General features: G+C 45.5%; 1 protein-coding gene across 6 annotated transcripts; it reads right to left on the reverse strand.

The window, feature by feature from the left end:
- Positions 1 to 143: 143 nt before the first annotated feature.
- On the reverse strand, positions 144 to 21,623 carry CA5A (carbonic anhydrase 5A). 6 transcript variants are annotated; one of them, XR_009487997.1, is made up of 9 exons: positions 21,394 to 21,623; positions 15,463 to 15,660; positions 11,625 to 11,743; positions 10,568 to 10,663; positions 10,028 to 10,090; positions 8,601 to 8,756; positions 1,485 to 1,549; positions 1,116 to 1,287; positions 144 to 276 (listed from the first exon to the last, which is right to left on the reverse strand). XR_009487997.1 is itself a non-coding variant. In XM_059857498.1 (8 exons), exons 1-7 carry the CDS (start codon positions 16,812 to 16,814, stop codon positions 1,513 to 1,515), a joined length of 789 nt encoding a protein of 262 aa, XP_059713481.1. In that variant the 5' UTR covers positions 16,815 to 16,858; the 3' UTR covers positions 1,166 to 1,287; positions 1,485 to 1,512. The 6 variants fall into 6 exon arrangements, 4 of the variants coding, with proteins under 4 accessions (XP_059713481.1, XP_059713480.1, XP_059713479.1 ...); XR_009487996.1 differs by lacking the exon at positions 21,394 to 21,623 and adding an exon at positions 16,685 to 16,860; XM_059857498.1 differs by lacking the exons at positions 144 to 276; positions 21,394 to 21,623 and adding an exon at positions 16,685 to 16,858 and having other exon boundaries at positions 1,166 to 1,287; positions 1,485 to 1,539.
- Between the last annotated feature and the right edge of the window lie 1,433 nt (positions 21,624 to 23,056).

Genomic DNA, 23,056 nt, shown 5'->3' on the forward strand with positions numbered 1-23,056 from the left:
CTTTCCGGGGGGAGGAGGAGGAGGAGGAGAGCGGCAGGAGGAGGGCAGGAGCGCCGGGGGATGCTGCAGCGCCCCCGGGGTGCCCGCTCGGGCCCGCATCGCTCTCAGCCCGGGCCCTTCGACCGTCCCCGAGCCCCAGAAGGGGACAGAAGGAGGCAAAGGCCAGCCCGCAGCTCGGCCCCGGGTGGCACTCGGTGCCTGCAGGGGAGGGGTGTGAGCGGCGCTTCTCCGCCCGGCATGGGCGCTGTGCGTTCGGTGTGCTCTGTAAAGGAGTTCCTGTAAAGCAGAGCGGGTCCCTGTGAATGTATACATGTATACAGACATGTATGTATGATATACAGGATATACACACATGTATGTATGATATACAGGAGATATATATATATATATATATGTATGATATACAGGAGATACACGCATATATGTATGATATACAGATGTGTATGTATGATATACATACATGTATGTATGACATACAGGATATACAGATATGTATGATATACCTACATGTATGTATGATATACAGTATATACAGACATGTATGTATGCTATACAGGATATGCAAACATGTATGATAGACCTACATACATGTATGATATACAGGATATACTGATGAGTAGGTATGATATATAGACATGTATGTATGAATATCCTGCCTCTCTCAGCTCCTCCAGCCCCATCCTGCCCTGCTTTTCCATCCCAGTTCACAAGCACAGGGCAAGGCCCCAGTGCTGCATCACCTGCAGCTCTGCAGAGGCTCTGCAGGAATCAGCCCCTCCTGGCAGACACCAAAATCGCCAAAAAGGCTTCTCTGAAATATTAATGAGTCACCAATCTCAAATCTGACAGATGGCAAAGTCACCAAAATGCTTGTTTGGGAAACGAAAATATAAAATAATTCACCCATCTGGCAGTCGTGCAGGCAAAAAAGGCAATGTGTGCCTCACTGAAGGGAGAGGCTCTGCATCCAAGGAGAATCACTTGGATACTACAGTAATGCCCAAGGAGCCAATCCCTCAGCAAATTCAGATTCCCTCTTGCCCTGCTGGAGGAGAGGAGCTCAGAGGCTCCAGCCTGGAAGCTCTGATTGCAAACATTCCCTCTGAGGGTGGTACCTGTGAGGAGCTGCTTCCCAGGCAGTGCTGTCACACGAGGAGTGGTTTCCGAGCCCCAAACCCAAGGATGGTTCATCCTCCTGGAGCCCCCTCTGTGCACGGGTCAGACAGGAAGGGGGTGGGCTGGAAGGTTTTTTCCAAGAGAACTCCAGGGAAACGTGAGATGGACATTCTGGGGGGGAAAGGGCACATTTAAGTTACATTTCATTTCCATCACCACCACTTCCAGCCATTCCAGAATCCCAACCAGCCCAATCCTCGGAGCATTAATCCAAACCTGACATCTAGTGGCTGCTCAGGGGCTCAAAAATCTGCTGCTGACTTTAGGTAAACATCCAAATTCTGAAAGAGAGCAAAAGCAGAAATTACCTTGGCACTAAGCAGGTTCCTCCAGTTTTCAAGGAGAAATGGGATCCTGAGGAGACTGAAAGACTCTGACAATTAATTAAAAATAAACAACAAAACATTCATCACATGTTTTCTGTAACCTCAAAACCCTTTTTTTACTTAACTAGTTTACCATTTCAGGCAAAATGAAATGGTAAACTTCCATTTTTTGTTACTGCATTTCATGATTTATCCCAGGACCATGAAATCAGGAAAAGAACCAGATACTTACAACAAATGGGATTATCCCTGTGTCAGCCTTGTTACATCAGGATGCAGCAGACAGGACAGGGATTGAAATTAAGTCTTTGTTTCAGGTGTTTGCAGATGAATACTCAAACTCAGTTCTGTATTTAGGGAATTAAATAATTTATCGAGGCATTTACTTCTCCAGTGCTCCAGGCCAAGCTCCTCAAGGCCAACAATGACCTAGAACCAGGATCTCCTGAGCTGGAAGGGACCCACAGGGATCAAGGCCAATTGCTGGCCCCAAGAATCCCACCATGGGCGTTTTACACCCAACATGAACCCACACAGACATCTCCATGAACTCCCACAAGAACGGGACAGAGTTATCCTGTTCTAATTCTTCCAAAGGGGAATTTCTTCCTGGACTCACAGCTGAGGACTGCAATGCCAGACTCCAGAGGCCATGGGACAGCAGCCACTGAACTGCCCTGTTCCAAGCACACCTTGTGCTTGACTCTCTTACAATTATTGCATGGGAGCTCATTCTGCAACTGTTTTTTCCATTTGTATTCCTGAGAAAACACCAGCCTGGCACTGGGGCGTGTTCCCAGAGCCGATATCTTCAAAGCACCTGCCAGTGGCGGTGTTGTTATCAGCCGGCCCTGAGCATTACCTCTGCTCAGGGCCCCGAGTTCTTCCGCAGGATCTTTGAAGACTATTTGATTATCCGATCAGCTCTCCATGTGCTAACACTCAGAGCTTGGCACATCAAAAAGGAGGAGGGAAGGAATGATTTGTCAGTTTTGTCAGAAGCACAAACAATGAGCAGGAGCAGGAGCAAATGGGCCATTTGTGAGGAGGGATGGGGATGTTTTGAAGCAGTTATTTGGAAAAGCTGCCTTGATCCTGCTGGCATCAATCCCCCATTTCTTCAGCAAACACCTCAGCTGTGCTGATAAAGAGCTCAGAGCTGCTTTTCCTGCGTAAATGGAAAGGGTGGCAGCTTCTAGAACCATTAAATGGTCACAAGAGCCAAGCTGGCCTCACTCGTAATCCAGGCTCTCTTTCTCCAGAAGAAAATGGGCTGCCCACCCACCAGCACACTTGGGGAACCTTCCAGAAACGTTACCTACAATTATTTTAGGGGGATTCTTTAACCAGGAATGGAATCTCCTGTTTTTCCTATCAAAAGAAGCTTCTTTGGATTAACCCAGCTAAACAAAACCTGTCTGGTGAGAGCTGGACTCCAGGTGTGGCTCAGCTGCAAGACAAAAATTAACACTTATTTCACCCACAGTTCATGGAATCATGGGATGGTTTGGGATGAAGGGACATTAAAGCTCATCCAGTTCCAGCCCTGACACCTTCCACTACCCCAGGGTGCTCCAAGCCCTGCCCAGCCTGGCCTTGGATACCTCCAGGGATCCAGGGGCAGCCCCAGCTGCTCTGGGCATACTGAGTGAGGGCCTTCCACCCTCACAGGAATGATTCCTTCCCAATATCCCAACAAAACCCACTCTCTTAGGATCAACTTCTAATTGGCATCAGTATTGAACTGTCATAAAAGGCTTTTTAGGGTTATTTGATAGCATTTCTGTAGCCACAAGCACCAGCTGAGTCACACCACCCAGCTCAAGGCTGGGTTTTATGACAGGACAGAGGAAGGAGCTCAGCTGACAGGTCCAGCTGAATGGGCAGTGTCCAGTGAAGGAGCTCAGGAAAGGTCCTGGAAGGCTGGGATGCTGCTGGAGATGGCCTGTGGCATCTGGCTGGATGTGATCAATCATGGGACACCCTTCAGCAGCACAGAGAGCTCTTTGTGCTTTCATTCTAACACAGCTCAGCAGAGCCTTTCAGAGCTTGGAAGTATCACAGAACATCTGACAGCTGATCAGACTCTGCTCCTAATGAACTGGGGCATTCCCAAAGAGGAATTCTAATAGTGTTTTTTTTGTTTTTTTTTTTTTTTTTGACAGGAAAGCTGATTTTTTTTTTTTTTTTACTTTAAAAGCTTAATTACACAATGAGATACAGGCATGGGTTTCTCTGTTCCTTTATTGTAGTTGCACACTAATGTAACAGTGTAAAATGCAGCAGCTGAAGGGGTCTATACATCAGGGAAAAACTTTAAGGAAGGGCCTGTATCCCAGGAAAACAAAGCATTCCCTGTTCCAGGTGTTGTCTGCAGACAGTGATTTCAGTCATGGTCAGGCAGGTAACACACATTAAATACACAATGTCATAAAGGCCACAAAAACGAGATGCACAAAACAAAAAACAGCCAAGATGTGCCAGGAAATACAAGTTAAAACACCCCAAATTAAGGCATGAGGGGACCTTTCATCCAAAGCAGAATTCCAGTCCTCTAAAACCCTGTGGAGATCAAAGCAAACTCCAGTTCTGGAGCTTCCAAAACCAGGGGAGACCCTCCTGTCATCCCTGACAGAAAAGGCAGCACAAAAGTGGGCAGGAGCACCTGAAGAGTGAAAGTTCTGGAATGCAGGAACAGGGATCAAACATTCCAACACCAGAGGAAGTTGTCCCCACTGTGAAGTCACCCAGGACAAGGTGAGAGCAGCAGCTCAGAGGAATCCTGAAAGGCAGCTGGAATCAGACCAGCACAGACCTCCAAACCTCCTCCTCCCTTTGCAGGGAGTTGTCCCAGAATCATTCCAGTGACAGTCTTTAATTCCTGGGACTTGCTACCCCAGGAATGCCTCCCAGGACAGTATTTACTAATAAAGTGACTCTTATACAAGGGAAATACAAGTATGTGCTTTGACCCTTTTGTATTGTGCCACCCAAAAGAGCCCAAAATTCCTTTTTAACTTAATTGTGCAAAATCAGCTCTAACCCAACAATCAAATCATTTTTCCACACAGAACTGAGAGAATAAGGCACAGGAATTTTGTCCCATCTCTTGATTCAAACACAATTATTTTCCTAAAGTTTACATTCACAAGGTCCATAAAGTCATTGTAACAGGAAAGTTCAAACTGAAAAAAACCCAATCAAATAAACCTCAGTGCATTCATTTCTAGATTAATTCCAGCAATCCGCCCTGCAGCTGAGCTCCTGCCTGCCTTCAGGAGATGCTCAAACACTACACAGAAATGCAGGACTCAAGAAACAGCAAAATAAATTTAAAACCTGTAAAACTTCTTTTTATAGCACATTAGAGTTATTTTTAATCTACATTAACCCTGTTTTCAGCTATTTGAAGTGATCAGTGCTATAACTGGAATCTCTTTATTTTATGTCAGTAAAAAAAGGTGTGATTTGATGGAGATATGGACACAGCTTAACTGCATCACTGGGTAATTCACTGTTCTCTAACAAAGCTTCCATGGCAATACTTGAACAAAGTAAACCTCTGGGAGAACTTTAAATAAACCTCTCTGAGAACTTGAACTGGATCATGGGAAGGGAATATCCCACATTCCCTCTGATGGATGGAGGGTGGTTCAAAAGGGATTTTCACATCCAGGAGGAAAATCTGATTGAGTGGAGCAAACCACGGAGAATTCAGTGGCTGTGAGGCTGCTGCAGAGCTCCAGAGCAGCTGGGGTTAAACAGTTATACCCTGGCAGTTCCCTAAAATAATCTGTTTTTTGGGTTTGTTGGGAAAGCTGGATCAACGGGTGATTCTTCTCAGTGGGTCAGAGAAATCCAAAAACTCAGTGGCAGCTCTGGTTTTAAATAAAAGGCAACATTAAGATGTCTTTGCATTACAATTTTTTCTATTAATGAGTAGAAAATATCTGAGCTGCTGCCATCTTTCTCCAGGGTCCTCCTCAGAAAGTGTCTGCAAGAACAGCACTGAATAAATATCTCAGACTTTATGACTGGATCATAATTATTATATATTCAGGCAAAAAGTAAAATCATTCTTTTCCTGTTCCCTGGACTGTAGATATTCCTTCCAGCTTTGTTTTGGAATGTGTCATTCTCCAGCAAAATCATCACTGATGTGGCTTTGTAGCTAACAATCTGAGTGATGATGGCAAAACCTGCAGAGCTCAACTGAGATCATGCAATCAGAAAATCATGGAATGGTTTGGGTGGGAAAGGACCTGAAAGCTCATCCAGTGCCAGCCCTGCCATGGCAGGGACACCTTCCACTATTCCCAGGATAATCCCCGCCCCATCCAAAGGGAGGTGGCACAACCAAGATGGAAATGTTCCCCCAGGCAGGGAGGGCTAGGGGAAAGTGGTGAAACCAAAGAGCTCCACTGAATTCCCAACAGGAAAAATATCCTGCACTGGAATAGAGGGAGATTTCCTTCCTTTCAGCACCCAGAGTCACTCAACTAAAGGGGCCACAATGCAGGGGACAAAGGCACAACTGTGGCACCAGAACATCAGCCTGAGGTAGAGCTATTGAGGAAGGAAAGACAGGATCTGGGCACTCAACTGCTTCAACATTATCTCAAACCCTTAAAATCATCAGGGTCACACTGAAAAGTGTTAAGGTGCTTTGAAACTGAATACTTGGACTTGAAAAAACCAAAGTACCAATTGGAAAACTGGATTTAGCATTGCCAAGCCAGGTTGTGGCTTCACTGAATCCCACCAGGAATCAAACAGAGGGAGGAAAGATTCCTGAAAAGATTCCTCAAACACAACCCACGGAGATGGCACAGGGAGTTCACACACAGAGCTGGCTCCTCATCAGAAATCTGGTGCAGGAATTTAATCTGCTAAATACAGCAGAGCACGAAGGCCAGAGAGAAAGGTGCCTGAGAGAAAACTAGGTTTAGTAGGATGTGAGAGGTCAGTGATCCCTGGGGCTGCTGGATCACAGCTCCTGGGAAGGGCTCGGAGCTGGCAGCTCACACAGCAGCTCTGCTTGGTCCACAAATCAGTTCCAACCCCCACTGGACCTTGTTACCATAAGGTGCAATAAAAACAAACTGGTCCCCACTGGTCCTGAAGCTGGGTAGGCGTTTTTAGAGGAAAATACATCTCAAGGCAAAACTGAAGAGAGCACTGGTGCTCTCTGAGTTACTGAAATAAAAGCCCTTTCCCAGTGCTGTGTTTTGTCCACACTCTCCTAGCACTGGTTTGAGGAATGGTTTGGGTTTTTGTCCTCCTAATCCCACTGGGAGGGTCAGCTGGGCCTTATCTAATCTTGCCTTCTGTTGATGTGATCAGTTTCCTGGGATCAACTGGACATTTTCACCTAATTTGCTGCCCTTGCCAGTCTTGAGACACTGGTGAATTCTCTTCTCCTCCCTTCTCCTGATAGATTATTAACATGGGAAAACAAAAGCTGCCAAAACTTCTACAGTTGTTAAAAGGTTTTAGAAAAAGTCTTCTGGCTCCTGGTGTCCTTACAGTGGGCATTCTGTGGCACCCACATCAAACATGGAATGTGCAGCCAACAGAATGGAAAGAGATCCTGGAAGCCATTTTTGTCCTTCTCCTGTCATCCAAGGAAAAAAGAAGGTAAAATGTCTCTGAGACAAGCCAGTTCCCTTCCAGCTCTCTTCACAGACATCAAACAATTCCCTAAAAGGACCTGATCAGTCCTGTACTTATATCAAAGTACTGATATTTTTCTTTTCTTCCCACTTCCTCCTTCTTAACCATTTTTACCCAGGATTATTAATTCATGCAAGGCACTGAAAGAGCATTTCAGAGAAGGAACAGGGGAGGAGATCTCCTGTCCTTATCTTTAACTGTCTTAATAATTCCTTCTTGACCCCCGCCTCAAGAACAAGTCACTCCATTAAGAGTTAATATCACTCACTTCTTAAAAAAAAGCCAAACTAAAAAACCCCACAGCTGCCCTGGGGACAGTCCAGGAGCACTGGCAGTGGAAGGGCATGGACAGAAGGGCAGTGCTGGGGGTGCTGGGGCAGCTAGGGGCTGAGCTGGGGGCGGAAGGACGAGCGCACGGTGCGGTCCATCAGCGGCTGCAGCGGGCGGAAGTTGTCCACCATCCTCCTCTCCTCCTCCCCGTGCGACGAGAACAGCAGCGTCCGAAAGGCCTCCAGCTGGGAACCACAAAGGGCCGCTCCTGTCACTTCCCAGGAATCCCCCACTCGGGGAATTCGTGGCAAAGGACAAGAGTTTATTCTCAGAGAGGGGAGCAAAATCAAAGGTAGCGCTAGGTTTGTGTTCTGAGGGGTTTTAGCACCCACATCTGCTGGTGAAGATTGTCCCGCTATCCACACCGGCATGGAAGGGTTATCAGTCATCTGCTATCCTTAGGGAAATCAAATCCCAAATGTGGCACACCTGAGAGAGCTACTGACACTCAAATACTTCATCCAACCTCCATTTACAGCCTCCCTGGCACCCACAAAAGAGGGAACCTCAGCAATCCCCAAGTTGTTGTCTCACTGGTTTATAACTGGGCTTAAAATAAAGCAGCAGCAGATCAGCTTTTAATGCTCATGGTAAGTCACTGCTATCTATGAGAGTAAGGAGGCAAGAAAATAAGAAAAAATGAGAAAAATTTCAATTTAAAGGAATGCTACCCTCTGCCTGCAGTTCTCTGTTAACCATCTCCATCTCACAAAATCTTCCCTTTTTCCCTTCCCTCCACAAAAAAGGCTGCATCACACTAAGGAGAGCAAAGGTATGAGAATTCCAATAAGTTCCTAAAACCCCCCAAGTTTTCAAGGAGCAGAATTGTTCCAGAATTGTATCACAGATCAAGATAAAACTCTTGAGAATAGATGGAAAAGTTGAATAGAGCTGGAAAAACATCTTGGAGAGGTCTTTCAGTGTTAGTGGCTGTTAATGCCAGGATTCCTCCCCAAATCCTGGCTTGAAACAGTCACAGATCTCAGAAAACACAGAGAATTTTTGAGTTTTCACAGAGAATTGCTGGCAGACAACTGGTTCTGAGCATCTCTGTGGCAGCAAGAGGTGTGATCTGAAAGGAAAATTGAGATTTACCTGATCCTCATCCACCTCGATTGGCTTCTTCTTAATGATCCACGTGACTGACTCAGTGAGGGGGGGAGTGGTCAAGGAGCCAGCGTAGGTCCAGTAATCAGGGCAGGAAGGGAGCAGGCACGAGGGATCAAAGACATCAAACTCGATCACAGTGTCCTAAATAGCAGGAAAAAAAACATTTTTTAAGGATGTTTTTAAGGTGTTTTGAGAAAAAACTGACAGAAAGTTGAAAAAGATCTTGACAGTGTGGTTAAAAACTGTGTTGTGTGTGCATGGGAAATGGGGTGTTGGGAATATTAATAATGTTATTATTTTAAATCCCTCATATTTGTGTAAAATTGGATTTGAGGTGTAAGGGCAGCTGCTGAGCAGACAGAAGTTAAATATTTCTGTTGTCTCCACAAGCTACTAGGAATTCAGTGCAGGAAAAACAGGGAGTGAGAAGGATCAGTGGCCTAAGGCTTTGTGGGAGCTGGATGCAACCAGAAAAAAGAGGGAACAAGTGGTGGAATAAGTTCAGGTAGCTGTGCCAGATCCTTAAAAGACTGCAAACAAAAAGTGTTTTACTTTTCACCATGTGATTTTAGGCAGCAGGAAAAGGACTGAAGTTTAATTTAAATCAAATATTCCCATTTCCAGAATGTTCATTCCCACACGTGGGATATCAGAATGTAGGAGTCTCAAAACCCAGGATTTCCCACCAAACAGTGCTCCAGGGGGAGTGTCAGGATGTACTGGGGGTTCTTGCCTTAGTTTCTTATAAATTCACATGCTGTAAATGATTATATTATCACAATAGATGTACATTCAGATTTGGGGAGTTCTTCTGGCACTGAACTGACATGTTTGGTGTTTATCTGGCAGAGCTGTCACTGCTCTGATACAAAAACTTGTTTTATTTGGATTTTAAAAACTTCTTCCTGTGAGAAGCAGTGGCACAGCGACTTCAGCTGGATGAGATTAGAAGCTGAAGAGGTAGATGTGGTTTTTTGAATGTACTTTCAGAAGGGAACGAGCATGGGAAGGAGGAAACGCTTCTGTCACAGACTCAGCGCTCCCTCTCCTGGCAGGAGCCTGCCAGGAACGATCCCATTCCCCCCGCAGAAAATGCACTGTTTATAAAAAAGCAAATAACCTCCTCAAAGATCAGACAAAAATCAAGAAGCCTTAATCCTACAGTAAATAAACTCCCACTTCAAGCATGTCCTTGTAAGGAGAAACAATCTCAAGAGCAGCATTTCTTCAAGAGGTTTGGAAAGCTTCAAGTATCCAACTCCTCCTGAAAAATCAGCTTCCCTTCCCACGTCCAAGGTGTCAGTCAGCCCCTCTGGGAAAATTTAAGGAAGAAAGCTTTTCTGGGTGTCTTGTGGTTGTCCAAGTGTTCTTTCCGCTGGGTGACAATGGGTGGGACACCTCAGAGCACTGACCTTGTGTCTGACTGCTGGCAGGGCATCCACCAGGGTCTGCAGCCCTTCGTGCCGTGCTCCCAGCTGCAGGGACAGGGAGGGGTTGGAGAATCAATAAGTTGATCAATAGTTGATCAATAATCAATCAGTTCTACCTATCAGCCTTAGTATTTTTTCATAACAACAATCACAGGATATTTAGGGTTGGAAGGGAGCTCTGGAGATCATCCAGCCCAAGGCTGGAAGAACACATCCAGGTGGGTTTGGAATGTCTCCAGACAGGGAGATTCCATATCCTCCCAGGGCAGCTGTTCCACCCTCAACAGAAAGTTCTTCACAGAAAGTTCTTGGGGTGAACCTTTTTTTAGCTTCTGGCCACTGTTCCTCATCCTGTCACTGGCACCACTGAACAGAGCCTGGCACCATCCTCTGACACCCCCTGGGAACATGGATGGGATTGATGGGCTCCCCTCTCAGCCTTCCCTTAGTTGCCCTAAATTGGCTTCAACAGAATGCAAACAGAAAGGCCCCATCACAGCTGGTCCCACAGAGCAAAATTACCTTCAAGAACACTCCAATAACAGCCAGGCCATTCCCTTCCATCACAGCTTCCTCAAAACTCGGGTACTCCACAGCATTCCAGTGCACCAAATGCAGCTGAAAGAGGAGTGAGGGAGAAGTCAGCCCCTGCACAGAGCAGACACCACACCTGACTGCTGATCCTGGCTGCATTTGCTCCTTGGCAGGGAGAGGCACTGCAGGGAGCTCCTCAGAAACCACAGAAATGAGGAACAAAGTGCTCTTGGTAAATAATGGTCCTTCCCTTCCTTTTTTCTCTTTTGCTTTAAACAATAGTTAAGACCCACTGCATTTAAAAGAGATTTAGTCTGTGGCAGTCTGCCTCCAGGAATCCTGTTCAAAGGCACAGACAAAGCTCAGTCTTCCATCTCTTTCCTCTCTTCTCAGGAGGAGCAGAGCACCCCGTCCTCCTGAGGAACATCCTCCTGCACACAACAATCTTCCTCTGCACTGCTGACAGCCAATACATTGAGGGGGTTTGTGTGGTAAATAAATACCCCAGCCCAAAAACTTAGTCACACTCTCCCTGTTCATGAGGATCCTGCCGAGCTGGCAGCACCACCATGAACACACCAACAGGAGAGAAACTCTCCTTAAAAATAACCCATCATCACTTGACAAATTCTCCTTGGCATAGAACTGTGGTCAAAGCTGTCACAGTTTCACATTTCCACTGACTTCATCCTTTTTATTGACATTTTCTTCCTTAGCAGTTACTTAAGCATCAAAGTCTTGCTATTTTAGTAACTGTTCATCAGTTGCAAACAGAAAATAAAGTGATTTTTTTAAGAGTATGTTTGTTTCTCTGAAATATTTAGTAAAAATAAACAAAGTGTTTTTTCACTTTCAGCAATGGGGCCAATGTCCAGTTTTCAGGCTGTTCTTCTCCAGAAAACACAGTGGAGATGAATTTTTATAGATGAATAACAACAGCAGATGAACTGTAGCACTTCAAAATAAACTGCAGTTCTTCAATTTGGGAGTTTTCACAGACACACCTGAGCTAAATATTTGCATTGTTGAGGATTTCATCTCATACCTCTGCTGGGTAAAATTTACAGTCAACTGTGTGCTCTGAGCCCCAGTCATTGACAGCTCCCCAGTGGAAGTGGAACTGCTTTAGCCTGTACTGGTTTTCCAAGGGGCCTCCAACAATAACTAGAAAAAAAACAAGACACACATGTTAATAAATATGATTTAGAATTGGCCAGACAAGTAAATCCTTGGGAAAAAATTGCCCAGGAAAAAGTACAAGGTGCAGCAACTCAACCAGTGCCTATCTGCACTTTGCCATGGCCAAATTACTCAAGCAAACACACTCTGGTTTTCCCTGCATCAAGCTGGAGAGGAGTGAAGTCTCCTCACCCATCTCCCCTCGAGGGAATGTTTTCCCAGTTGACACCAAGTTTGGCATAGTCACAGTGGTGAGTGTCACATTCTCACCCCTCTGTCAGAGCAGGAGTGTCAGGACTGCCTGACCAGGTGACACAGCAGTGACACATCTATTAAATGCATTCAATGACATCCCTACAAGGATCTGTGAAAAATGCTGACATTTCTCATGACAAGACTTCAAAAAGCAAATAATGCCAGACAAATCAGTATATTGAGTCAAATGTTCAAGTCTCCTGCAAGCTACAAAAATCCAAACATCTTATTCTGCGTCAACACAGCTTCCAGACTGCACAAGCAAAGGTCAGCCAGAAATGTGTTTTGGTGGGCCTACAAGTGTTCAGGAAGGATTTAAACATCCAGTCTGCCACTGGGCAAGCTTCTGAAAGATTGGATGCCCTTTTCATCAATGAGTAAAGGTCAAACTTCAGTCTGCTCTCCTGATTTCAGAAGGCCTCCCATCCTTCTGCAAACACATGAATGAAGTCCATGCCCAGCTTTCTGCTTCCACTCATTCCCTCCTACCTGGACCAAAATCATCCTGCAAAGTCATCTTGCTAATTATGAAATGAGAACATCTGGTAAATGAGAATCCCTAATTACCTCCCAAGGGCTAATAACACTTATGGAATCAGGGAACCATTTAGGTTGGAAAAGAGCTTTTCCAAGGATTCACCCAGCACTAAAGCATCAGCAGCTGCTGATTTTTACTGAACTGTAGGACATGGGGAAGTTTTACAGCAAACCTTGGTATAAAGCACTTAATCCCAACACTGCTTTTGGAAATAAGTTAATCACTTCCATGCTAAGGAGAAAACAATGAGAGGCATTAAGAGATTTTCTTGTATTATTTTTTTTCCTAAAAGCCAGCCAGCAGGTTTGAAATCTGAACCAGACAGGCCTGTCTGTGAAAAAGGAATAAATTGAAATGAGCTGTGCAAAGTGACATTGAATTAATTTCATCCCCTGCTGCTGAGCTCTGGGCATGAATGCAATGCTGACCATCACTGGGAAATCACAATGCCCATCCCTGGAAGTGTCCAAGGCCAGGCTGGAGAGGGTTTGGAGCAGCCTGGGGTAGTGGAGGGTGTCCCTGCCCAGGGCAGGGGGTGGAATGGGATCAGCTCCAAGGTCCTTCCCAACCAAACCATGCTGGGACTCTGTGCTGGAAAAGGGGTGGGATAAACACGTGGGTCACACAGCCAAGCCTCTCAGAAGTGAAGCTTCTGTGCTCTAACACGATCCAGTCCTGTCTATGTGATGATGCAAACCCACAAGTGACTACAAGTTTGTGTTATTAACCACATCCACTTGAATGTTTGTCTCACAAATAACTTTAGGCACAGACAAGCGTAAGAAGAGACTCAGGTTCCTGTAGTGGCCACCAGAAAGTGACAGGAAACAAACAGGAACTTCAGTCCCTTCAGAAGCATTTCTCCTCAAATTACAACCTTGACAATTTCAAAACAAAACTGAAGTTTAGGGGCCCAAACAACAAGAATCACTTCAGGCATTTCTTGCAGCCCTGGCTCTGTTCCAGTGGCACCACACACAGACAGACCACATGCTGTACATACCTTCCCCTCACCCTCTTCTTCCTCCTGCTCTACCTTCAGCTTTAGCCCAAGTCTTGCAAACCCCATCTCAGGATTCAGGCATTTTTGTCTATCCTGGGTATCTTTCTCATCTTCTGTGGTGCTTTTGTTTGTTCCCAAGCTTTCTCCTCTGGATTTCTATGATTGTTAGAAGCTGGCAGTGAGAAAAACCAGAAACAGCAAGAGTGAAGAGAGAAAGGTGGAGGAGAGAGGCAGGCACCTGAAAATTGGGGGTTATACAGCAACACCTCACTGTCTGTTGCTTCTCTGTCATTTTGGAGCCCTGTCACTGATTGTTTGGTGCCATCCTACCCCTTTGTGGAGTTTAATTCATTTAAGGAAGATGAGGACGATGAAAAGGCAGCAAATGCTCACAGGGAAAGATTTACCTCAAGGAAAGTCTCACCGACAAAGGAGGTAAGATCTTTCAGAGGCGAGCACCAGCCTCAAAGGCCTGATGATTCCAGCCTTGCCTTTATGCCACAAAAACTGCTCCTGTGCAATCAAATATTGCATATTTCTGAACCCCCTACAGGCAATTCCCCCTCCCACTAAACACTTTTCAGGATCTTGTCCTCAGCAGATAGTGGGGTGTGGCTTATAAAGCAAGAGGCTGTTTGATGAAAAGCAAAGCCAATCTGAAGTTAGTAAATTAAAATCACTGATGAGTTAACAGGTGATGTCTGTTCTCTAACCCAACCTCACTGAAAAAAAAAAACAGCACTTCTTCATTATATCAGTGCTTAAATGAGCAAGGACAAGGATATTCCCTCTTGGAAATGGATATTCCGAGTGAACAGCTAGAAACAAGAAAAACAAAACACGCCACAAACATCCCACAAGCTCCCTGCATTCCACCACCACCGTTTTTTGCTGCACTGTTTTATCAGCCTCTTTCCAAACATCAACCACAAATGTTGGTGTTGTGAAGACAAAGTGTTTGTGTGCTGGAGGCTCCCTCCCCAAGGGCATTGCTAAATCCCTCAGGAAGCTGCAGGAGCAGTCATTTAAAACATAAAGGACTCCAATCCAACAGGTTCAAACTTGCTCAGGGTCCTTCAATTTTTCCCTGCAGGACAAGCTGAGCAATCATGTGCATCACAACAGCCCTGACCAATTGCTACCAACTCACCCACCCTTATGAAATACCTTTATATTCTGCAATATCCTCCTTTGGTAAAGGCAGCTTTTAGAAAAAACAGTGGACAGAAAATCTAGGATTTGGGAGCAATATATTGATTTTAAGTCAATTTTTTACTCTGTCGAGCCTTTAAAAAGGTTGAGCTACTCAGATCAGAGCTTTATTCACATGAAATTGCTGGAATGCACGGTTGGATTTTCCATGCACTCCTGCTTCCCCTAAAACAACAGGGATACACACACACACCTGCTCCCGAGGGCAGAGCTCAGTGTCATTTCATTCCCTAAAAGCCCACAGAGATAAGCCTGTGTGCTTTCTAACTGCAACTCATTTGGCTGCCGATTATTTCAAGTGCAGTAAATATCTTTATTAGCACCATAAAAGATAAGTGGCAGATTACTTCAATAAAAAGCAGTGAGGGAATCAGGTTGCAAATTGAGTAAGTACACATAGAAATGACTGAAGATTGACTCGTGTGGGTAAAGTTTATTACAAAACCTACAAGACAGGGCACTGAGGCTTGTGAAAGGAGTTTCAACATACAGCAGGGGATTTGTGCACGGTAATAAAAACACTGTAAATGTGAAGTCTGTATGGAATTTCTTCATCGTGATTCCCACCACTTTAAACCCAGCATTTTTTTACTGTACTTTCATTTTCAACATCAGGTCTTACATCACACAGGTAATTCTCCTCTCTTAGTATTAACGAGACATTAGAATTTTTTTTTCCCCTGAGTTTTTACTTACTTGATCTATCAGCAGAATCATCGAACTCCACCAGGAAGGAGTAGCCATTGTTCCAGATGTGAAGACAGGTGGTGGGGTCATAGCTGATTTTCAGAGGCTTCAGGAAGGGATCATAAACACTGTCCCTCCACTGGATGTTGATGGGAGACTGGCGGGTGCCTCCGGGAATTGTCAGCGGGCTCTGCCACAGCGGATGCACTGCAAGATGAGGGGCAGAGTCAGGCTGATGCAGGATACAGAACTTTCTGGCAAGGGAAGGTGCTGTGTCACCAAAGGCTAATTCGAGTCAGCTGGTGCCCAGGAAAGCAAAAGAAAAATAAAACATTCCAGCTGCATGACTCAAAGCCAAACAGGGAAGCGCAGTAATTTGACTTAAAACCATGTCAGTACCTTTCTGACTTTGCAGAATGCTCTGTAAAGAAACTGTCCCCTTATTTCCCAGAAAGAGAGAAAGTTTCCCTATTATTGCCAGATTTTAAGGCAGCTATGTTTTACAGCTTTCTTTACACACCAGCACCATCAGCTGAGCTGGGAGCGCTCCAGACATGGGATAATTCCCACTGGGAAGCAAAACATTCTCTAAAAGAAAACACAAGCCCAGGGGTTACTGCACAAAGGGGGTTCAGAGCTCCTGCAGCAGAAGCTAACCTTAACCAAACTGCTTCGTGCAGACGGCTCCTGCTGATCCCACTCCTGTCAAACCCAAACCCAGCAATTTTCGGTGCAGCTTGGGTCTAGCACAAGCAGGACAGGTACATGAATGGTTTTCACAGGACTTTATTCTGCTTAAAACCAGAACTGCCACCTGTGCGGAGCTGTTCACCCGGTGACCCACACACAGTGCCTCTGCCGAGCCCCAAATCGTGACGCTTCGAGCATCACTTTACAGGCTACTTCACTAGATACCACTGCTCAGGGTCTTTTAAACGAGCAATTGAAAATAAATTAAACCTTCAAACCACTCACACGAGGGGTGACCGAAAAACTTCCCTCCCGCCCGGTTTCCCTCAGCGAGATGCAAACCGCGGAGCTCCGTGAGGTCAACTCAGGCAAAGGCTACGCAAAACACTCCCTGTATTTATTTAAAACCTCGCCACTTCCTGATGCTTCAGCCGAGGACAAAGCCAGGCAGAACTCGGCGTCCCTTTCCTACACAAAGCTGGGCAGCGATGGCGGGACAGCGGCAGGGCGGGCAGGGGGGCTGAGGGAGAGCGGCACTCACGGGCGTCTCGTAGGCGGTAGGAGCAGCAGGCGCCGAGGCTGCAGCGGCGGCTGCCCCGCCGTGAGGAGCAGGACGAGGACGAGGACGAGGTGACGGCGGCCGCCCAAGCGCGGCGGAGCAGCGGCAGCATCGCGGCGGAGATCGAGGAGCCACCGCCCAGCCCGGCCCGGCCCGGCCCGGCGCGGCCCCTTCCGGCACGGCCTCCCCGCCATGGCCCGGGGGCGGGCTGGGCCGGCCCTCGGCGGCTCCTCATGGTGGGACAGCCCCGGAGCGGCGGCAGCAGCTCCGTGCAGGGTGGGGACGGGCATTGCCCGTGCTCAGGGTGGGCCCCGCGCCCCTGCCAAAAGCGCGGCCCCTCACGGCAAGCGGGGCCCCTCACATCCAAAGGGATTCCTTCGCACCCAGAACATCCCCTCAAAAGAGCATGCCTCACCCAAAAAAGCGTGCCCTCACACCAAAATAGTATTTACTCCCTCACACCGAAGCGTTTCTCCCTTATCAAGTGTTTCCCTCGCACAGAATCACTTTTGATGTGAGGGAATAAATACTCTCTCTCATCAAGTACATCCCCTCACACCAAAAGAACATCGCCTCACATCAAAAGTACATCCCCTCACACCAAAATAGTATTTACTCCCTCTCATCGAAGCATTTCTCCTTTATCAAATGTTTTCCCCCTCACAGAGTGTTTATTCCCTCACATCAAAAGTGATTCTTTTGCATTGAGTACATCCCCTCTCACCAAATGAGCATCACCTCATCCAAAAAGCATCCCCTCATATCAAAAGCTCATCCCCTCACATCACATTAGTATTTATTCCCTCACACCAAGGGCGTCCCCTAATGCCAAAAAAGTGTTTATTTCCTCACACCAAAAAAATGCACAGAGGTGAGTGGCCCTGGCACAGCAGGGTCCCCTCTCCAAGCCACACTTAGAAGTTATGAAAAGTTAATATTTACATTTACCTTTTTTTGGCTGTCAGAAAGGCAAGAGGCCAAAATAGGCCCCTCTTGGATGGTGAAAGGGTCAACTCAACTGAAATGAACTCAGTATTCACCTGACACTGCCTGAGGCAGAGAAATCTCAATGAAACTGATTAAAACCTTCATCACTCCTTCTGTTTCAGCTACCAGTAAGGAACACACAGCAAAAAATAAAATTAAAGAAAAATGGGAAAGCCTGTAAAAAGCTGAAAGCACAGAGATAAAGCAAGAGTTCTAATTTTGCCAGTTCTCCTTGGGCAGCCAGGAGCAGAACACCGCCCTTCATCTTGCTGTACAATCATATTTCTTAATTACTCTCTTAAAATAATTTTGAAAATCTGCATTTTTTGAGGGGGATTTTTTTATCTTGTACTTTTGAATTTTCACAAGGAACCTGATGTAACAGTGAGAATGTTTTACTGAAATGAAGACAGGACCAGATACTCAAGCAGAGTCAACCAAGAAGTGTTTGCTCTCTTTTTCCAACATTGCATAAGAAGTTTCCATTGCATTCACAATATAACATGTTTAAAGTACTGAGTTGAGTAAGAGCAGGTTGAAATCCGACCAACGACTTGCTTTGAGTGGCTGCATGATCACAAACAGATCATCAGGAGATGTACAAACAGCTTGTGATGTCAGGATGTTAAACTGGGTTTAAATTTCATTTTACTTCCTCCCCGCAGTCTTTTTTGTGTAGCAAAACTGCAAGCAAAGGAATTTTTGATTTGACTCCCAACGTTTTTTAGGATGGCTGATTTACCATTCTCAACAAAATGCTTCCTGTAGCTTAAAAAGATGGATAATCAATGAGATTGAAAAGACCTGCTGCCCATAAACATCACGATTCAGTCAGGCTTAATCACAGTTTAACAGCCTATTGATCATGGTTAGGCAGCTCCTGGTCATCAGGACAGCCCAGATGGGCTTCAGGTGTTTTTATATTCAGCACAAACAAGAGATACCGGGGCTTATTCTCATCTACCAACAAACTACTGTCATCCCTCCCTCTGCCCATTCTTCCAGGATGTATCCTCTAAATACAACTGATAACCTTGGGCAGCTTAGAAATTCCATCTACACCTGGTTTAGATGTGTAACTATAGAAAATCACAATACTTACAGCCATCCCTTTTCTGTATGTCAAAGCTGATGAAATAAAAAGGCTCAAACTCCACTGCTTTACATTCTGCCATTAAGACAACCCAACTTCATTAAGCTTTTTGGTGGTTTGATCCCACAAGATTTTGAAAACTGCAGTTTTTACAAGTTTTTCACTAAGCTGAACAGAGCAAGTCACTTCTTGTGGGCTGAACTGCACAACAAAAAGGAAGTTTATGACACACTCTCAGCAATGAAGGGCTGGTGAGGTACAAAACTAGAGAGAAATAACTTAGACCTGAAACACTTTTATTTCCCTCCTGTATCACTCACAGAATCTCCATCCAGTTTTTCACAAGCACATGCTACTTCTTCCTGAGCGTGAAGGTCAGTAAAACTCAGTAAAACTTCAAGATCCAGATGAAAATAAAGGTTTTCATCTTTGAAAAGAAAAATACCTGTTGAATCAAGTGCTTTGATTTCTTTACAAATGAGATAAACCAGGGCAAACAGTGCAGTGGGAAGAGCTCAGAAACCCCACCCAGGGGAAGGAAATAAAGTCCTGTTTGCCATAGCAACACATTCTGAACAAGAAAATAAAATATACACGTTGCTGAAACTCAGTAAAGAACCATTTTCAACTTTAAAGGAGCACAGTTCTGCTTCAGCCACTGGGACCAAATATTGCAGAGGAAATCCAAGATAGGTTGATTTCCTTGAAGCTTTTTTGGTCTGAATCAAGATTTTGGAGGATAACAGCACTGCTTGGCTCAGGCCCTTCGTGACAAGGTGCTGAAAGTGCTGCTGAATTGATGTCAGATGGGGGCTGTGATTTGGGCCAGTTTATTGATAAACAGCCCAGAGCTTTTTATCAAACAGATGTAGCTGACAGGGTGCTCCCAGCTCGACAGGGGAGCACAGCAGACTGGGAAATGCTGAGTTTTCCTCTGCCTCCACAGTCTTTGGCTGAGATAGGAGCCTGGCTGAGGAGGCAGTGGCTGAGCCCAGATAAGGGGGAGGTAATTCCAGCTGGCAAGGTAAAGCAAACAGAGGCTTTATCTTCTGTATGAAAAACACTTGCTGAAATTATGCATGCAGGCTTAGGAACTCAGCGTGGAAAGGGCTTGGAAGAGAGCTCCTGAACAATCTGGGGAGGCACTGCAGTTGTATGTGCAGGCCTGGAGATGGCACACCTGGATTGTGTGGCTCTGCAGGACTTGTACAATTCTTTGGGAAAAAAAACCCCAAAACTTGAAGGATTCTGCTTTTCTTGTAACTACTTCTAAAAGGGCAAGAAAGAAAAAATTTGTTCAGGTCTGCTCTGCTAATAATTACTAAATTAGGCTTAAAAATCCCCATGGAGAGCATTTCCAGCAATTATTCTGAAAAATGAATGTCCAAATCCTCCACCTCCATGTGTCATTACAAGATACCTCAGAGCTTGGCACAGACACTCCCTGATCCTCCACACCACTGGGAATTTTGACATCCGTGCCACAACTCTCCCCAGTGTTTCTACAGTGAAATGCAGGAAAAGCCCTTTGTTCCCTGCAGGGTCACAAGGGGAATCCAAAAGCTGCAGAAACTGTCAGCCTCTGAGTTGTTTAAACCTGGTGTGAGTAACTGTGGAGTAACCCCCAGGCTGCCTCACTCAGAGCTCCTGTCCACCCCCTGCCTGCCAAAAACAGCCATTCCAAAGACAGGGATTTCCCAAATCAGTTTGTTTTGGCATTTCCTGCACGAATGGCACAGAGGAGAGAAAGTTTGAAGGAGTAAACAGTATCTGTCTCAAATTGAAAAGAGGAATGTGGGTAAAAATAACTACCAGTTGTGGCTCATTCAATCAGAAGTGGTGCTTGGATGGAGCAAACTGTCTGATCTCTCCTTGGAATGGGATCCCCTCTTACCCTGGGTAACCATGAAATGCTCGAGGAGGAGCCCAGCTCTGTTCTTTGGCAGAAGTTATTATGCTGAACAAATTTACAGAGGAAAAAAAGAAGAAACAAAAGGTTTTTTAGCTATAAGAAATTACTCTTTGCTATTCTCCAGCTGACATCTGCACAGCAGTGAGTAGACACAATCTCTGGCTGGCCCCACATTATCTGGAAGCAAGTTAATCAGTATTTTAAATAACTAAATCTTTAACATCCTCCAGGAGTATCTTGCACTTCAAAGTGATTTATTGGAGGTCTGTGCAGCACATTTGGAGGGGTTTGTGGCTTGTTCTAGACCTCATTTTCCAAATCAAACATTGCAGTGGCTATGAAATTCCAAGTCAGAATCAATTTGTGCTAAATGTGTTTTGAATTATGCTCATGAACAGCTTTCATTGAAAGCAGCCAAACCTCCCAAGTAATGATTGCTTTTTGCCACAGGCTGGAGTGACAAAAATCCCAGTGCCACTGACAGCAGAAATAAAGAACAAGGTGGAACCCTGAAATTCCACAAAGTATTTTCACTTCTTTCATTCTATCCACTCTCTTTCCTTCAGTCTTTCAGCCACATTCCCAAATCCCCCTTTTTAATTCGCTAACAAATAAGAACAACACTCAAACCACAGCAGCTCTCTTCCCACCCCAGCCTCTCCCGTTTTTCACCGATTCGGAGGAGATGCAGTGACTTACAGGCAGCATTCCTGCTGTTTTTCCGGGAGCAGGCAGCCAGGCTGCAGGGCCGTGCTGGCACAGCCCGGAGGGTTTTCAGCAGCTTGGAGAGACGCCCCAGAGCTGTCACCTTCAGTCCACTCATCGCTGCCAGGGCACTCCAAACCTTCACTGCCCCCTCAGCAGAGCCTCCCGCAGCCTAACAGCCCATCAGCATCACAGAGAATCAAACCCACATGGACACAGAGCCCCGCTGAGGGGTGCCCAGGCTTCTTTATAAATAATTCTGAGAGCACCCTTTGCTGGTTAAGAGGTGGAGCCAACCAGGAGTTAATTTTCAACTTGTCCCTCCGCTGTCTTCTTCATTGGCTCTGCATTCTCTCCAGAGACTGGCTAGTTGATGATTATTCCACATGTGCTTCCCAGAGGTGTCTTCTCCCCCTCATCTGGTTCCAAGAACACAGAAGGGTTGCAGAAAACTCCTCTTTGATATGCAAGGAGAAAGTTCTTATCACTCCTAGGTGCATACACGCTGTGAATTTGAATAGTTGTATAGTTGAATACTGATAGCTAAGAGATGCTGTCAGGAACGGCTGAAATGCCCCAAGCTGGGGCTCAAACTGAGGAATTCCCAAAATCCAGCAGCCATGCAAGGCTGGGCCCAGGAAAGCAACATTTTAGCTCTGAGCATTTGCTACAGCAGCATTGCAGCCTCTGGGCAAGGAGCTGCAGAAGAAGGGATGCCAACAAGTTTTGTTACAAAAACATCCCCTGGTTTTGTATAGACTAAAAATAGTAACATAAGGACCCATAATTATTCCTCTGCTCACACTTGGACCCAGCTGAAATTTTTGTTTGGGAGAGGACAGAGGGAGATGGCTTCCTGACCCATATTTTTCAGAGATAAGAACAAGAATGTTACTTTCTTGCTGCTTCCAGGGGCACTTCCAGTAACTTTGTTATCTTATGTGAAAATCCTCCCTGGAAATCCCACACTTTAATTTTCTTTGGGATGTCTGCTCTTCCTCTGACTGAAAAAAATCCACATCAGTGGCACAAACACATCCAAGTCAGAGGGGCAGTTTTTCAGGCCAAGCACAGAAACAGAGGAAAGGAATTATTCCCATAAAAATTTCCCAATATTTCAGATTATTACCAGCCAAACAGGAATGAAGATGAGGAGCCATTGAAGATGGATTCCTGCCTTCCAAGGACAGGAATGCAAGGATAACACAGCAAAGGGTCCCCAGCCACTGTGAGTGCCAAATCAGATCCAGGGTCCAACCCTGGAGCACAGGAAGGAGCAAAAGGAGACAGCACCAAAGCCAAGGAGCAAAAAATATCCCAATTCCTTCCCCGAGACAGAAACAAAGACAAACCTGAAGGCAAGAGCTCTTGCCCCAGAGCTGAGGCTTAAATGGGCTCCTGGCCCATCGTGGTGGGTGAAGGCTGCAGGTGAGGATTATGGAGGTCATTAAAACTTAATTAAAAACTCCCTCAGATTCATGACAAAATGAAATTATTTACACAACCCATGTGATTCTTTTTCTCCATTAAATACACAAATGGGTATACTTCAAAAACTCCAGAATCCATCAATGACAGAGCAAGAAGTGACAATGATAACAATATTAACATTCTACCATTAAACCCTACTCTTTTCTTAATTTATAAATTACCTTTG

The sequence above is a fragment of the Haemorhous mexicanus genome, chromosome 12, assembly GCF_027477595.1.
Source record: "Haemorhous mexicanus isolate bHaeMex1 chromosome 12, bHaeMex1.pri, whole genome shotgun sequence".
Taxonomy (NCBI): domain Eukaryota; kingdom Metazoa; phylum Chordata; class Aves; order Passeriformes; family Fringillidae; genus Haemorhous; species Haemorhous mexicanus.